This window comes from Meriones unguiculatus, chromosome 9 (genome assembly GCF_030254825.1).
Source record: "Meriones unguiculatus strain TT.TT164.6M chromosome 9, Bangor_MerUng_6.1, whole genome shotgun sequence".
NCBI lineage: Eukaryota > Metazoa > Chordata > Mammalia > Rodentia > Muridae > Meriones > Meriones unguiculatus.
This window is the reverse complement of record NC_083357.1, coordinates 115,610,314-115,625,387: the sequence shown is the minus strand read 5'-3', so window position 1 is coordinate 115,625,387 and position 15,074 is coordinate 115,610,314. Positions and strand designations below refer to the sequence as shown.

Here is a 15,074-nt window from a genome sequence, read left to right as displayed (position 1 = left end):
TCAGTACAAGTGTCTTCCTCTATTGCTGTCCACCTTATTTGTTGAGACGGGATTTCTTACTGAACTAGAGCTCACTGTTTGCCCGACTCGGTGGCCACCCAGTCCCCAGGATCCTCTTTCTGTCTCTAGCCCGGGGACCACAGGGGCACACTACCAATCCCATTGCTTTACATGGGTGACAGCCTCCCATTGCTTTACGTGTGTCGTGGCATCCCAGCTCAGGTCTCACGTGTATGCAAAGCCAGTGTGTAACCCCCTGGGCCACTGTCGCACACTTCCGGCATTCAGTAACATTTGGGGGGGCTGCCTCAGGGGCAACATTCGCGTTTCTACCTAATCCCGAGTCTTCGCGGCCCAGCAGCTCTGCGCCATGCTCTGCCTTCCTGTGCTGTTGCCCTGTTGACGCTCCAGCACTCTAGGTGTGACGTGGCAGGCTACTCCTCATTCCTGGAAGTCACAAAACTTCATGTTACCGTGGAGGATGGAGGGAGGTTAGTTGCATTCCGTGTCTAAAGAGACACTCATAAACCTTACATTCCACCACATTAATTATAAATAGCTCGTAATTGTCAGGACACTGTGTATTTAATAGTTGTTATTTTGATGTGTGTCATTTGGATCTACGCAGTTCTAATATAATATGTACTAAGAATCCACCATCCTGTGTTTTTATTATAAGCTTCACAAAAAGTCTGCATGAAGATAAGAAAAAGGAAAATGACATCCTAAACATTTTTTCAGTTGCTTCTGGCCATTTATATGAACGTTTTCTAAGGTAAGTGAGTATTTTCTAATATTCTCAGAAAGTTATGCCTTTACACAACTCAGATTTCAACAAAATGTAATGATGAACTGCAAAAAAAAAAGAAAGAAAAAGAAAAAGGTTTTTCCTGTTTCCTCCTTTATATTTGCTTCCTGTCACATCAGTATCTGCTTTTTTACATGTAATTTTCAAAATACATTTACATTTCATTAGTCTGATTTAGAGTAGTTTTCACTAAGGTTAGAAAATGCATTATATGTGACAAGATGATTTTTAAAATGTGTAAATTTTTCTTTTTCCACGAAGTAATATCTTTCTTTGCGAGTAGAAGGAAGTCAGTGGGGAAGGATAGCATTCATATTTCTGAAAGCTGATGGAGAGCTGGAGAGCGATCACAAAGCCTCGAGCACTGAGTTATGGCACTGCTGCGTTAGGAGTCTGCTTCCAGGGCCCTTGAGTCATCTGTACTGACAGGCCTGGACTAAAGCAACTTAGGGTGGGTTTTCAGGGCGCGCCAGCCCCTTCTCTTTGGGTTTTGAAGGCCTATGTTTATCACAGAGTGGCAGAGCCAGAAGTAGACGCTAGTTCAGTGACAGGGCCACTTCACACCAGCTTTGTGATAAAATATTTACACCCTTCTTATTTTAACAACCATAATGTTTGAGAGTGTTTCCATTTGATTTTACATGATTCATAGTGGAAAACTTAATTCTTATTTTTAAACATCTAGAAGGCTTTGGAAAGATAGGAAGTCACCTTACATTTGGTTTCATATTCTTTTACACAGGATCATGATGCTCTCTGTTCTGCGGAATACCAAAACTCCAGTGAAGTTCTGGTTTCTGAAGAACTACCTCTCACCAACATTCAAAGTGAGTACACTGCTATCTCAGTGTGACTGAAGCTTGACATGAAATGTTTTGTTAACATTGTAAGCTCTTTAAACATTTCTCTTTTCAAAGTGAGCTTTTAAACGGTGTGTTTACCCAAATTACAACTTTGAATTTAAAATTATATTTACTATTTTTATCCAGTTTACAAAAATTCTGTGTAATTTTTTTTTTTTTTATTTAAAGAGGAGTTTAAAGACAAGAACACCAGAAGGGTGTACCTTTAAGTGAACTCAGAACTAGAATGATTAGTAGCTTTTATGATAATTTAAATTTGATGAAAACACATAAAAAATTTCAATTAAGAGGATTTTATTCTGTCATATTTTCTGTGTAAAGACAGAAACATGAGTACTATCAAGAAAAATGAAAATGGCTTAGAGAGCGGCCTAAGAGCACTCAGTGCTGAGCGCTCTGTCTCATGGTGCGCCGGTCTGCAGTGTGAGCGCTCTGGGCGCTCCGCACTTCTCCCCAGCAGGCGGAATGCGGCCAGCGAGGGTCATGGGTACTCTGCCTCACTTTCCTGCAGCAGTCTTTTCAGTTTCCCCTATATTCTCCGCAGAAAGTGATCAGATCCCATAAAACTTAAATGGCACCTTTTACTCTTAGTACCAGAAGTAATAAGAAGAGGAGAATGAAAAGGGGCCAACCATGCTCTTCCTCCTTAGTGTTTCCAAGCCTGTTGCTAACTCCATTTCGGTATTCTTCATAATCCCATGGGAAAGAAAACCAACATGCTTTGTAGTGGTTTGAATGAGAATGCCCACATAGGATCATGTGTTTGAACCCGGGTCCCCAGTTGGAACTATTTGGGAAGGATTAGGAGGTGTGTGGGGCCAGGCGGTGAGGCTGCACCAGCCTTCCGTCATCCCAGCGTGCTTTCTCCCTCCTGTTTGCGGTGGAGACGTGGTCTTCTAGCTGTTCCGGCTGTCATGCCTTCCTTTTGCCTTCATGGGCACTAACCCTCTGCAGCCATAAGCCCAGTCAAACTTTTCAACAGCTGGATGTGGTGGTGCACACATTTAATCCCAGAACTCAGGAGGGAGAGGCAAGAGGATCTTTGAGTTCAAGGTCTGCCTGGTCTACAGAGCAAGTTCAAGGACAGCCAGAGCTACACAGAAAAACAGTCTTGAAAAACAAAAAACAAAACAAACAAAAAACCCTCCTCCCTTCGGTCCCCTCGCCAGCCCAAGCCACTGTGGCGCAGGAAGTACCATGGCACAGAGACTTGGCTCCTCCCCTTCTCAGCTGCCTCGAGGCTCAACTCAGTTGATGTTTTCTGGCATAGATGCCGGTAGAGAAAGATTCATCCTGCCTTAGGGGACTGGCCACAAGAAAGTTGACCATGCTCCAGTGAGTGTATGGATAACACAAAAATAACTTTTTCTTTTTTTTTTTCTTTTGTTTTGTTTTGTATGTGGGGGGAAGGGGCAGACATGGGAGGTGAGCAGTCAGGGTGCATGATGTGAGATTCCCAAATAATCAATTGAAAAAAAAAAAACAAAAAAACTTTTCTTCAAGTCCCTTTGGTCCTGGTATTCTATTACAGCTAACTAAGACCACCTGTGCCTGCAGATACCCATGACCACCTATCCATAAGTCTAGTAACTGACTGGGGCCTACGCAACTCACAAAAGCTGTTTTCTCACAGCTTATTACCATAACAAAATGCAAACACAGTCAGCTACCAACCAGGAGCAGAGGACTGGGTGGAGGGGAAGACCGATGAGGAACAGCTGCTTGGCCTTTCTCAGACAGCCCTTGCTCTGAGCAGCCATGGACCTTAGGAGAGTACAGCATTCAAGATACGCATGCACACTGTGGCACCCAGCGTCTTTGTTAGGGTCAACCATATGCCCAGCTGGCTGGCTGCCATAGCTAAACCCAGCCTCCTCCAGAGCTGGGGCTGATTTTGTGGCCCCCAGTGCTGCTCATTGTGAAGGTCACTGTCAACACAGACTATCTAGTGCGACTCTGGTCGCTTGGGAGACAAATGCAAGAGTGAAGGCTATGTACGTCATAGGAAGCGTGACAAAAGTTGTACTTTTCATTGTACGTGATCCAAACTTTCTAGCATAGGCCCTCGATATATGAACTATGAACTCTCGATGTAACAGCTAACTGTGAACAGCTGAGGTTGGACCCCAAGCACTCCAACCTCAGAGGCCAGTCCCACCGCCTTAGTGGACGGCCTGCCTCTCACCATCAGCATTTCTGTGCTCAGTCTGCAACCGACAGTAGAACTGAAAATGAACACACAATGACAGACAAAATCTTAACTATTTTTACTACCTTTTAAACATTCCCTAGGAGCAAAATTCTTCATGGGAATGGGAAGTCTGTAGACCAAGATGATACAATCTAAAGACTGTCCTAGCAGATTACATTACTAACTAGAAAAATGGTTCTCTGGATAAAAAACCTTGCAGCACTTCATGGCAAAAAAGTAATACTTATTCAAAATAGTGTCTTCCAGCCTAATCTGCTTTTTCTCTTTGGGAAGTGCTTTAGTGCAGAGAACACACTTAGGACAGTGCAGAGCCCCGCGCATGCAGCTCTGGCGCAGCCACGTTAAAACCGCTGGCTCTGCAGTGGCTGACCTCACCCCCTCCAGCAGCAAAGTCACAGGCCTCATTAGTTGCTTTCACTGTGGGGGACACCATGACCAGGCCAGCTGACGGAAGGAGTGATTTGCTGGCTGTGGTAGAGACCCTCGGTAGTGCTGGGGAAGCATGGCAGCAAGTAGGCGGGCTGCTAGGTCAGGAAGTGGAGAGCGCACATGCTGACCCACAGGCTGCAGCCCAGAGAAGAACCTGCAAATGGCACAGGTCTCTAAACCTCAAAGCCTCCTCTAGTGACGCACTTCCTCCACCAAAGACACGTCTCCCAGCCCTCCACATAGCACCCCACATCCAGATGCCAGCGATCTAGGGTCATCTCCTGAACCCCTGGGGCACCTCCTCCCCTCAGCCATGCTAAGGCCCTCGGGTAGGAACTATGAGGCTCTCGCGTCTACCGCTCCGCACCGTTTTCCATAGCTGTCATCGCAGGTCGCTACAGTCTCTTCTCTTCTTGTGGCCACTGTCTCTAAACTGCGGGCTTCTGGGAGCACAGGCTGAGCCGTGTGGAGGAGCTGCTGCCCACTACAGCAGCCACAGTCTCCTCTCTTCTTGTGGCCACTGTCTCTAAACTGCGGGCTTCTGGGAGCACAGGCTGAGCCGTGTGGAGGAGCTGCTGCGCACTACAGCAGCCACAGTCTCCTCTCTTCTTGTGGCCACTGTCTCTAACCTGCGGGCTTCTGGGAGCACAGGCTGAGCCGTGTGGAGGAGCTGCTGCGCACTACAGCAGCCACAGGACACAGCAGTAGGTTGCGTGAGTCCTTTTCAGATGTATGGTTGAATAATTGGATTTTTTCATCGTGATTTATATGAAAATAATGACTTTAACAATTTAAGATAAAATGGATCTTTATAAAATGAGGAAAAATAATTCTTTATATTTAAAATACTTTAAATTTCCAGCATTAAAAAAATTAGATAAATGATCTATCAGCACCTAGCAACAAACAAGAATTGAATGAGGAAAAGTAAATTTATGTTTGCTGGCTCCCCTGTTCTTCCTCCTCTGCACCCTCCCATTCAGTTTTGGAACAAATTTATTAAAGTAGTATTTAGGCATTTTCTAGTCAGTTTGTAATCATCTGTAGGAACCTTCTTCTGAGCTGTACTGTTTCACTTTGTTATATGTGCTTAGGAAGTAATTCCTCACATGGCTAAGGAGTATGGATTCCAGTATGAACTTGTCCAGTATAAGTGGCCTCGTTGGCTTCGTCAACAAACTGAAAAGCAACGGATCATTTGGGGTTACAAAATCCTTTTCCTTGACGTCCTTTTCCCACTGGCAGTGGGCAAAGTCATATTTGTTGATGCTGACCAGGTAACAAGAGCAATTATTTTTATGATAAAGTTTGTTTTTGCTTCTAACTGAATGTGAACTTAAGGATTTATGTTGCTCACTTATTGTCACTATATATTCATAACTATACAAGACATGATTGTATTAGACACATGAAGTACCTTAAGTTTAGAAACAAACTGTCACAGGCAGACTTGAAAGTGTGGCGAGGAGCACTGTCCGCTTAGAACAGGGAGTTTCCATCTGAAACAGCCATTTTTAAGCTTCACAAGTAAAAATAAGACATGTCTATATTATTCATTATAAAAATAAAGTGTATCAACATGTTTTTAACTAGCTGTTTGTCCCTGCTGGAAAGGTTAGCAGTCTTGCACAGCCTCTCTCCTTGCTTTACCATCAGCAGCTTCGTTTGACATTGAAACAATCATCACGCTTCCATATGTCTGTCACCTAAGGAAAGACTCTAGATTTAGCTGGAAAAAAACTAAAGGCTACCTCAACGGCAAAATCTACATTCATAGAAGTTTTGGCTTTTCCCTTTACCTCATTTCAGTACCTTTGTAATCAGTAATCATGAAAAAATACTTGAAAGTATACAGAATTTCTAATAGCACTAATACTTAAGTGCCAATGTATATAAACTAACTGCATAATTTATATATCAAAGACAAAGGTATATTTTCTTTTTTCATTTATTTATTTGTTCATTTTACATCCCATTGCCAATCACAAACCCACTCTCTCCTCCCAATCCCACCTACCATCTACTTTCCCCATATGCCCTTTCCCCCACCTCCCACCCCAAGCTACCACCCCACCCCGGCACATTAGGTTCATCAGGACTAAGTGTCTCCTTTTTCATTGAGGCAAGGCAGGCAGCCCTGCTAGGGAGATGGGATCCAGCGGGAGGCCAGAGTCCAAGTCAGAGACAGTTCCTGCTGCAGTTGCTAGGGCACCCACTTGAGAACCAAGCAGCCCATCAGCTTCACATACGTAGAGCTGCAAACGTCTATTTTCAAGTTCCATGTTAGAATCTGCTTACACCCACTGAGTGTGGTGGCGTTTATTTGTAGTCCAGCACTTGAAAGATAGAGTCAGAACTTTCCAGTTACTTCCCCCCTGGAGGGACTGTCCTTCCACCCCACAGGGCAAGAGGACACGTGACTAGGATGAGAAGGGGGCTTCCCTCTTCTGAGGAATAGGGGAGAGGGAAGGGGAGAGGGTGGGACTGGGAGGTGAGGATAGATAGCTATGACCAGGATGCAAAGTGAATACATTTTAATAATTATTAATTACAAAAGGAAGAAAGATAGAGGCAGGAGGATGATTAGTTCAAAGCCAGCCTGAAGCACATATGAGAACACCTAAAAAGAAAATCCAACAGGGAGGAAAAGACAGAGAGTAGAATCAGAAGAAAGAGAGGGAAATAAGGAAGAAAAGGACTTAACTAATTCTCCTATGCTACTATTTTATGCCAAGTTAATTTCAACTATTATAATAAAAACTTTAATGCTGCCAATACATACTGACCTAATAAAATTCTTTGTTGGGCCAGAGAGATGGTTCAGCAGGTAAAGGCTCTTGCCATGCACAAGCCTAGATACACACACATGCACGCATACACACATGGGTGGAGAAGAAAGAAAACAGATTTCAAAAAGAGTAAGATTTTAAAACAAAATTCCCTTGCCTCCTCTCAACATTTACACCAGTATTTTTTCAGTACGCTTGAGACAATTGAAAAGTCAGGTGCAGGGCCAGGGAGAGGGCTTAGTGGCCAGAAGCTGCAGAAGACGCAGGCTTGTCCCCAAAAGGTGAGCACAATCCAGAGCTCCAGTTCTGGGTATCCCTCTGCTCTCTGTGGCCAGGGCACACACGTGCCACACGAACACAGCATAGTCAGACACGCTAAATCAGTAAATCTCTTTTTAAACTGGAAAGTTAAAACATGTAAACATTGTCACTTAAGCTACTTTTCAAATCAAGACTTTTTATGATTCAAATTAATATTTTCCAGTATTATTTTATACACTGGGGAACTAGGAGCTGTGTGCTTTTGTGATTAGTTAGCCGCTTTTCAAAAATGTGTGTTGTGTAAACTTGTTTATCTATAAATGATAAGGCTAGGAATTTGTACTGGTAAGACCACAATTAATATACAGTTTCTGTTTCGTTTAACCTGTCAGAACAAGAAGGAAAAACTTAACCTCGTAAGTTATGTTATATGACGGTATCTGGGGGAAATGTACCTTCAGTTATGTGCACTGAGGTAATAATTTGAAACTTAGAAGGAAAGAGTTGATGCTGTTTTAGAGTGTGCACTGTGCAGAGAGGCTGTTTCCATTGCCTAGATTGTCAGACACGACCTAAAGGAACTCCGAGACTTGGATCTGGGCGGAGCTCCGTATGGGTTCACGCCATTCTGTGACAGCCGCAGGGAAATGGACGGCTATCGCTTCTGGAAGACAGGATACTGGGCGTCACACCTTGTGAAAAGAAAATACCATATCAGGTCGGACGGCTCATGTTCTTACTGTTTCCTGGCTGCTTACTCTGTTTATCACGCTATCACTGATTATGTGCTGTCTGTGAAAGTCCCTGTTGTACATGAACCTCTAAGAGTTTTCTCACAGTCTCAACATCCTGTCCTGTCTACTTGAAAGCTATGGAAACTAAGGCAGTCAGCGTGTAGGTGACCTGCTCAGGCTTTCCTTGCCTAGTAATTAATTGAACCAAGGGTTAAAGCCCATGATGGAGTTCGGGAGTGTGCCCCTGCCTGCCGAAGCTTTGCTAGTGAGCTTTGGTTCGTCGTTAGCCAAGTGCAGACACTGTTTTTAGGCTGTGGGTTTCATGAACACTTGACAACGTGTGAGATGACTCTAAAATATATGGTCTTGCCATAGTTATAGCAAACCTCCAACTCGGCAAAAATACCAGAACACTGGACTCAAACTTATGAGAGAAATATTTGTTAGGGCCTCAGGAGCCTGTCCTAGTTTGCTTCCTGCTGCTGTAATAAGCACCATGACCAAAAGCTCGCACTCTGGTCCCGCACGGTCCCTCAAGTTGTTCACTTTGCCCCAAAATATTCCAACAATTGAAAAGACAGCGCAGCCGAGTGAACTTGCTCTTACTCAAGCCACTCCTCTTCACTTCGCTGGTGCACGCTATACGCCCGGGTGCCAGGCACTTAAGCTAGTCAAGGTTTGTTCCATTCTGCTGCTTACAGTCCCTCATAAAGAGAAGTGGGCAGGAGCTCAGCAGAGGAACTGGAGACATGGACTGAAGCAGAGGCCAATGCAGCAACACTGCTTCCTGGCTCGATCACTGTAGCCCACTCCAAAACCAGCTGCCCAGTTACAGCACCGTGCACAGAGGTCTGGGCCTTCCTATAGCCATCATTAATAAGAAAATAGCCTACAGCCTTGCTCACAGGCCAGTGTGATGGAGGTATTTTCCCAGTTGCTCCCTCTTACCCAGTGACTCCAGCTTATATGGAGTTGACAACAAAACTACCCAGCACAGCATTGCGGTAACAGCCTCTGGGGGGAGCCACGTAGCAACACAGACGGTGAAGAGTGTCCTTTTTCAGTGCCTTGTATGTCGTGGACCTCAAGAAGTTCCGGAGAATCTCAGCAGGGGACCGGCTCCGCGGCCAGTACCAAGCTCTCAGCCAAGATCCAAACAGTCTTTCAAACCTGGATCAGGTCAGTGCACCTTCTGACAAATCTTAATGAATAAATGCACATGGTGTATAAACTGTTTCAGCATCCTTCAAACAGTTTCTTTGCCGCTTTTTTTCAAACTTCTGCCCTTTATGCAAACACCTCTAATTAGGCATATTTTTTATTTCAAGCTTGCAATGGTTTTATTCTAGCAGTATTCTCACTTTTCCGTTCTCAAACCTATCCTTTCTTCTCTCGTTCAGTCACTTTACCTAATGCTCATCATGACACAGGGTTCTTCCACATGCAAGAATGCCGCACTCTCCCATCATCTCTTCTGTGTGCTGATCTTCAAAACTGTGTGCAGTGTCCCCGAAGACCCCCGACAAGCGCCTTTCCCTCACATCCCACTACATTATTCACCATTGTCCCAAATTATTTACAATAATCTAGACACATAATAAGAAAGACAGAGCAGCCCAAATCCTTTCTAATTCTACTTACTAAACTGCTCACACTCATTTGGCTGGTGGGTGGTGGAAGCCTGTGTGCCGCATATTCTCCTAAGACCTGGACCCGCAGAAAACAGCAAAGCCTCCCTGAGGTCACAGTGCTGTCATTTTAGTTACAATATGTGTGTGTCTGTGTATACATATATTGTGTGATTAATTTTTGGAGAAGAAATAAAAATAGAAAAATGATAGAGAGGGTTCAGAATGCCTAGTGAAGGTTGGCGTTTTCAGTGTAAAATGGATAACTATTTGTTCCTATGAAAGCAGAATTTGAATGGGTTTCATATAGAGGCTCCCCAAAGATTTCTCATGCTGCTATTCCCAGTGGTGAAAGTGGGCATTTGTGCCTGAGGAACATGAGAATTTGAATTACTTCTTTTGAGGTTAAATGCACACCTATTTGCATGTACATGTTCCCCATAGTCCTGTACATGAATATTCACAGCTTTATTTTCAACAGACAAAACCCAGGAACAATCTTGTACTGGCTATCTATTGCTACATAGCACTTACTGTAAAACCTGTAGCTACAATAAAGGCTGATTCTGTGGCTCAGGAACCGAACCAGTCATAGCTGGGTGCTCTGCTGCACCTCTCAGGACCAGCTCCTGGCTGTGGGCTGTGGGCTGTGGGCAAGCGTCAGTTTCTGCCAGCTGGCCTTATCACTAGGGATGAGAAAGGTCAGAGAAAGAGGGAAGACCACCAAAAATGAAGCTGCAGGCTACTGTATATTTTTTGTTTTGTTACTTTAACTAGTATTTTTATTAACACATTAATTGTTTACATTAATGGCATTCAGTGTGATATTTTCAGCAATGTATGTATCCCTGCACTGACTGACTGAATCCAACTGCCCTTCTTTTCACCTCATGTTTTTCCATCTTTTTTCCCTTCCCGATCTCCAGTAGTCACTATTGCACTTTCAGATTCATATTTCTTTAATTCCTGCATTTAAGAAAAGGCATCTTCTAATTACACCTTATCTCACTTGACATGGTGTTTGCCACCTAACTTTTACTACAAATGGCAGGATTTCATTTTTTCTTTATGACTCCATTGTGTATAAATAGTATACACACTATCTTTAGTATGTATTCTATCTTTAGTGTGTATACTCACTAAAAAGAGAGTGTCTACTCACTGTCTTTTTTGTTTTATATATACATGATTTTATGTATCTATGCAAAATCTAAAAACTCCATGTGAGAAAAAATATATGATACTTGTCTTTCTGAGACTGGCTTGATTTGTTGAACGTGATCATCTTGGTTGTACTCACTTTCCTCTGAAGGACATAACACCAAGCTTCGCGTTGGTCTGGGCGTTTCTCATTGGCTTATAGCGTTTTCTGTATAAACAGCCCTCTCACTTGCGAGCAACAGTAGCTTTATCCCTTCTTTTCAGTCTGCATATTTTTGTTCCCTTTTCTTGTTTTCTTACAGTTCGCTAGGGCTTTCTACAAGAGAGTTAGGAGGACTGTGAGAGTGGAACCTTAAAGTTATGAGTCTTACATAACTTATAGGACATCTAATGCAAAATAGCTTCATCTCCTCAGAGACTTAGGTAGCATGCTTCAAAAGCTCCATTTCTAGGGAGGGCTCTGTGAATGGAGTATAAATGGATGTTTCAGGGGTATACACTAAGTCTCTGCCTTTAACTATTAGGCCTTTTTTTCAAATATGCCTGAAGCCATGGGCCAGCAGTCCTTGTGTAGGAAGCCTTGAACATGGAGAAAACTGAAATTGGTCTTGCAACATCTTTCCCAACTAAAAGATGGGAAATTGCTTGAGGATCTGGGGAACATGCTGATGTTCAACATAAATAATGACGCAGGTGCTGGAGAAGTGCCTCAGAGGTCGAGTGCATACACTTCTCATCTAGACGACCTGGGTTCGGTTCCCAGAACCTACTGTAGTGGCCTGAAGCTGCCAGGAACTCGAGGTCCAGGGCTCTGGTATTCTCTTCCGGCCCCAGCAAGTACTGAGCACACATGCAACGTGCTTACATACATATAGGCAAAGCACCCATAAGTAAATATGTTTTAAATGTAAAAAACAAAACTAAGTAGAAAGGGCAGATCCACATGAGCACTTGATCCTGGTTCTGCTGTTCAGGGGAAGCAGAGAGAATGAAGCCACACACTGTGGGTGGATAGAGGGATGGTTTCAGACCTCCCTAGCCGCCTTGATGCCAGCCATGTGTTCCTATGCAATACGACACAAAATCACCAGAAGATTAGCATAGCAGCCCACCATGTGGAGATGCCCCAGACTGGTTGAACTTTTATCATATATTTAAAGTCTAAATGACAACTTCAGACAGTCTCTAGTATATTAACTTTTTTTTTCTGTAGGATCTTCCCAACAACATGATTTACCAAGTTGCCATTAAGTCTCTTCCTCAAGACTGGCTGTGGTGTGAAACCTGGTGTGATGATGACTCTAAAAAAAGAGCCAAAACAATTGATCTGGTGAGTTTCTGTGTTCTCATTTGCATATAAGCATACACTAAATGTTCAAATTTAAATATGTCTGCACACATATACTGTTACATCATTTCTTCTGTTTGGTCTTTTATGAATTAGTAAAAAGCTGTGTTCAGAGGTCCCCAAGACTACCCTCAGGTTTGCTGATTTGTTACGAGAAAAATATAAGGACAACCATGGCAAAGATAAATTCAAAAGAAAAGTACAAATGGAATCTATGAGACCTAGGGGGAACTGTGAAAAGATCACATCTATGAATCATAGACATAGAAGGAGAAAAATTCAGGCTACTAGCATAGAAAACATCTCCTTTCTGTTGTTGTTGTTGTTGTGTTCTGACTCTGCTTTTTATTTATTTGTGTAATTTGGGGTTTGTTTTGTTTATTGATTGATTGATTTTCGTCCCTATCGTGCACCCTCCCTCCTCTCCTTCCGGTCCCATCCACCCTCCCTCTTCCCTCGATACCCCCTTCTTTCCCCCCTACTACCAACCCACCCCAGCACATCAAGTCGCATCAGCACTGAGTGCATCCTCGTCCCCTGTGGCCTGGCGAGGCAGCCCTGCCAGGGGAAAATGATCAGAAACAGATCCATGTCAGAGACAACACCTCCTTCCCCTTGCTCGGGAACCTGCATGAAGACCCAGCTGTCCATCAGCTACATCTGTGGAGGGGCCCCAGTCCAGTCCATGCCTGGTCCTTGGTTGGTGCTTCAGTCTCTGCAAGCCCTTCTAGGCCCTAGTTAGTTGGCCCTGTTTGTCTTGTGGTGCTCCTGTTCCTCCCCTTCTATCCTTTCCCCATTCTTCCATTAAGTCTCCCTGTGTTCCACCCAACGTTTGGCTAAGTCTCAGTATCTGCTGCTGGGTAGAGCCTCTCAGAAGACAGCCATGCTTGACTCTTGTTTGCAGGCATAGCAGAGTATTCTTAATAGTGTCAAGGGTTGGCTCTCTCCCATGGGGTGCCTCTCGGGTTGGGCCGGGCATTGGTTGGGCATTCCCTCAATCCCTGCTACAGGGATTCTCAGCTAGAGTCACCCCCATGTCCTCCCAGAAACCTACCCTGCCGTAGGTCTCCAGCTTGTCCCAGAGAAGACCCCACCCACAGTTTCTTTTCTCTCTGCAGACCCTCTCCTTCCACCACCACTCTGCCCAGGTCGGATCTCCACCCTCATTTCTCCCTGCTGTACTCGGGCCCCTCTCTCAACTGCTTCCAGTGTCTGTTCCATCTCCCCTTCTGAGTGTTATTTATCTTCTTTGGGTCTGTGAGCTGTAGTGTGGTTACCCTGTGCTCTGTGGCTAACACCTGCTTATGAGAACTCAGACAAGACAGTGTGCTGTACAGAAGGCCTAGGTTATTGCACTGTAAAGCAGAGCAGTCGTCTTCATTAGGCCCGATGGACACTGGGAAGAGAGCTGTTGCCCCGGGCTACATACTGAGCATATTTTCTGTTATTTTTTATGCTCGGTAGACTATTTGAGACCTGTGTTCTGTGCAGGTGAGAGGTAGGGCTCCAGTGATGTGGTGCCTACCACATCTTTGTTCTTGGTCAGAAAGCTTCCTGGTATGCTCAGGTCTCAAACTTGTGATCAGTAATTAAATTTGTGTTGTTCCAGTCCTTTGTTTCCGATGCTTTTGACTCTAAAGGAACGGGGGTGGCGGACAGCCCCAGTGTCCTCCAATCCTGTGAATGTCTGGGCACCCAGTAGATGGTGTGGCCATGCATTTCATAATCGCGTCACCTTACATCTGCTGAGCCCCACACGAAGGCTCTCAGGGAGCTCCTTCGTCTTTCCTAGAGTGTGGTCTCTGTTGTTGTTTTTTTCTGTTTTACTAACAGATTTTGTTTGGATTTTAGTGCAATAATCCCAAAACAAAAGAACCCAAACTAGAAGCTGCTGCAAGGATTGTTCCAGAATGGGTCAAATATGATACAGAAATACGAAAATTATTAGATCATCTTGAAAACAAGAAAAAAACTGCAAGTAAGTGATTGTCCTGTGGTGACATGTGGGCCCTGTGTTGTGTAAATGAGCTCAGGCTAAGGTATGCACCTTGTATCCCTGATCTCTCCAAGACTTTTGACAGGAATGGGTCAAAATAGATTTCGTCAAAGGCTTTTTTGGCATCTCATGAAGTGATTGCATTTTTTTCTGTTTGTTTATATGGTGAATTACATTGATAGATTTTCATATGCTAAGCCATCCCTGAATATCTGGGATATTGATGATGGTGGGTGATCTTTTTGATGAAATCTTGGATTCAGTTTGTAAGTATGTTCTTGAGTGTTTTTATGTTCATAAGGGAGATTTGGTCTGTAATTCTCTTTCTTTGTTGACTCTTTGTATGCTTTGGGTATCAGCATACCCATAAAATGAATTTTATGACTGTGGCCTCATAAAATGAATTTGGCAATTTCCTTTCTGTTACTATTTTGTGGAATAAGTAGAGGAATATTGGCATTTACTCTTCCTAGAAAGTCTATCGAATCTGACCCTGGACTTTTGTTGGTTGGGAGACTTTTAATGACTGCTTCTATTTTATTAGGGTTTGCAGGTCTATTTAAATTGTTTATCTGATCTTGATTTAACTTTGGCAAGTGGTATCTACTGAGAAAATTTCATTCCTTTTATATTTTTCAATTTTTTGGAGTATGTGTTTTAAAGTATGATCTAATGATTCTTTGGATTTCTCAAAAATAAAATATTATTTAAAAATATAAAAATCAGCAGATACTGAAACACATAGTCAAACTTTGGGCAGAGTGCAGGGAATCTTATGAAAGAAGGGGGAGAGATAGAAAGACCTGGAAGGGACTGGAGTTCCACAAGGAGAACAACAGAACCAA

The 15,074-nt window shown here is 43.6% G+C and overlaps 1 protein-coding gene across 1 annotated transcript in view; it reads left to right on the top strand.

Moving 5' to 3' along the window:
* The window catches only part of Uggt2 (UDP-glucose glycoprotein glucosyltransferase 2), a 98,360-nt gene that overhangs the window by 74,488 nt on the left and 8,798 nt on the right, over nucleotides 1-15,074 (top strand). The window contains exons 32-38 of the mRNA XM_021637093.2: nucleotides 680-775; nucleotides 1,551-1,635; nucleotides 5,407-5,589; nucleotides 7,920-8,080; nucleotides 9,161-9,275; nucleotides 12,099-12,215; nucleotides 14,085-14,211. Coding sequence (XP_021492768.1) covers nucleotides 680-775; nucleotides 1,551-1,635; nucleotides 5,407-5,589; nucleotides 7,920-8,080; nucleotides 9,161-9,275; nucleotides 12,099-12,215; nucleotides 14,085-14,211 — 884 coding nt within the window. The remainder of the gene's footprint in view (nucleotides 1-679; nucleotides 776-1,550; nucleotides 1,636-5,406; nucleotides 5,590-7,919; nucleotides 8,081-9,160; nucleotides 9,276-12,098; nucleotides 12,216-14,084; nucleotides 14,212-15,074) is intronic.